The sequence below is a fragment of the Sphaeroforma arctica genome (genome assembly GCF_001186125.1).
Source record: "Sphaeroforma arctica JP610 unplaced genomic scaffold supercont1.574, whole genome shotgun sequence".
NCBI classification, from domain to species: Eukaryota; class Ichthyosporea; order Ichthyophonida; genus Sphaeroforma; species Sphaeroforma arctica.
Window position 1 is genome coordinate 7,067 of NW_014039984.1, and position 1,955 is coordinate 9,021.

The window sequence follows — 1,955 nt, forward strand, 5'->3', positions numbered from 1 at the left end:
TGTGTGTGTTATATATATACATATATGCTTATAGAAATAAAACAAACAAACCATCACTAAATCTGTACTAATAACATAACCACACAAGTTTGAAAAAACTATCAGTATATTTATATCTGTCTACCTCGTTATTGCACAGAGCTATAGGAATACACACGCATGTATACGCTACAAGGTAAGCAATCAAAAATATGTAAAACAGATATATTTTCATATATACTTTATTTGATATATAAATATAAATATATACATATTCAAGCTCCTATTCACAATCAAATCACAGAAATTCACCTACTTGTATATATGTATATATATTATGTATGCATGAAAGCATATGACAAGTATGATTATAGACACGCACAAGCCCGTCAACAAAACAAGACAAAATGTGAACATGCATATATGTGTGTATAGATATGGAAACATTTATATATATTCACCTATATCTCCGTGGCCATACATAAATGAATACGTCTGTATATATGCACATCATATTATATTATAATTAATATTAATATATATACATATATATATATATATATGTGTGTGTGTGTGCGTGTGTGTGAGTGAAAATATGAATATATATATATATGTATATTCATGCGTATGTAGGCATAAATACATATATGTACATTTACAACTATACATAAATATAGTATATATAAATATTTGCATTTACACTATACAAATAAATATACATATGATATTTATATATATATACAATATATATATGCATAAAAGCAAAACAGTCGTATATATATATATATATATATATGTGTGTGTGTATGTGTGTGTACACATACGTAGATATATGTGTATATATGTGTATACATATATACATGTATATGTATTTATATTTATATATATATATATATATATATATATATATACATATATATATGTATACATATATATATATATATAAATATATGTCTATATATATATGTATATATATATATATATATATATATATATATATATATATATGTATAAATATAATACATATAAATATAAATATATATATATATACTTATATATATATATATATGTGTGTGTGATATATATATATATATATATATATATATATATATATGCATTTGTATGAAATATATGGTCATAATGAAACAAAATCAATGTGGAACGTGCAGACGTATTCAGTTTACACTTGTGTGGTACGCACCTGCTTTTTCTCCATCACCTTCTCGATGTAGACTCGGTCTTCATTATTTAAAGCGGAGAAATCCATGGTCGTAGATGTATAGGGATGAAGTAAATATGATTGGAATTACACTGAAATGTACGTGATTACCAGTACTTGACTTTATACAATTAGACAATATATTGTATCCTTCAGAACCATCTACAGATTCCTGGGGTTGATGACTCTTGTTGGTGTGGTTAACAATGGGAGGTGATTTTCGAAATCGAAAGTCACGAACTTCTCGCACACCCAAATGGACCAAATCCTTACGACCACATGATGTGTGCGATATTTCGATGACCTTTTTGTTTTGAAATTCATAATCGGGAAAACAACCCCAAAACACATTTTTTTGTTTATATTTACCTTAATTCTAGGTATTTTTCTGCAAACCTGTGTCAGGTTTGGGAGCTTTTTTTGAGAATCTGTTCTCCACATGTTTCTGTCTCATTTTGAAGTCAATTTTGCGACACTTACCTTTTTGGATTTGTCCACGTATTATTTTCCCCAAGAAATAGGCTGCTTGAGTGACGGTGAGTCTGTGGGAGTCTGAGAGTGCTCAAATTTAAAAAATTAATTAAAAAATAGGCAATCGGCATTTTTCACAGTCGTCTTCTGGATAGAGTTTCTGCTAAATTTATGATTTCGTTGTCGGAAGAAACCTGATTTCTACTCGCGAAATTCCAGAGTGGCAGAGGGCCGTGCATTTTTTATAACTCAAGTTCAATACGCTCTCAAAAGTATAATAACTTAT

The 1,955-nt window shown here is 28.0% G+C and overlaps 1 protein-coding gene across 1 annotated transcript in view; it reads right to left on the reverse strand.

Moving 5' to 3' along the window:
- The window catches only part of SARC_07335 (hypothetical protein), a 3,203-nt gene extending 1,829 nt beyond the window's left edge, over positions 1 to 1,374 (reverse strand). Inside the window, exon 1 of the mRNA XM_014298727.1 lies at positions 1,181 to 1,374. Within this exon, the coding sequence (XP_014154202.1) occupies positions 1,181 to 1,246 (66 nt within the window). The 5' untranslated portion in view covers positions 1,247 to 1,374. The remainder of the gene's footprint in view (positions 1 to 1,180) is intronic.
- Between the last annotated feature and the right edge of the window lie 581 nt (positions 1,375 to 1,955).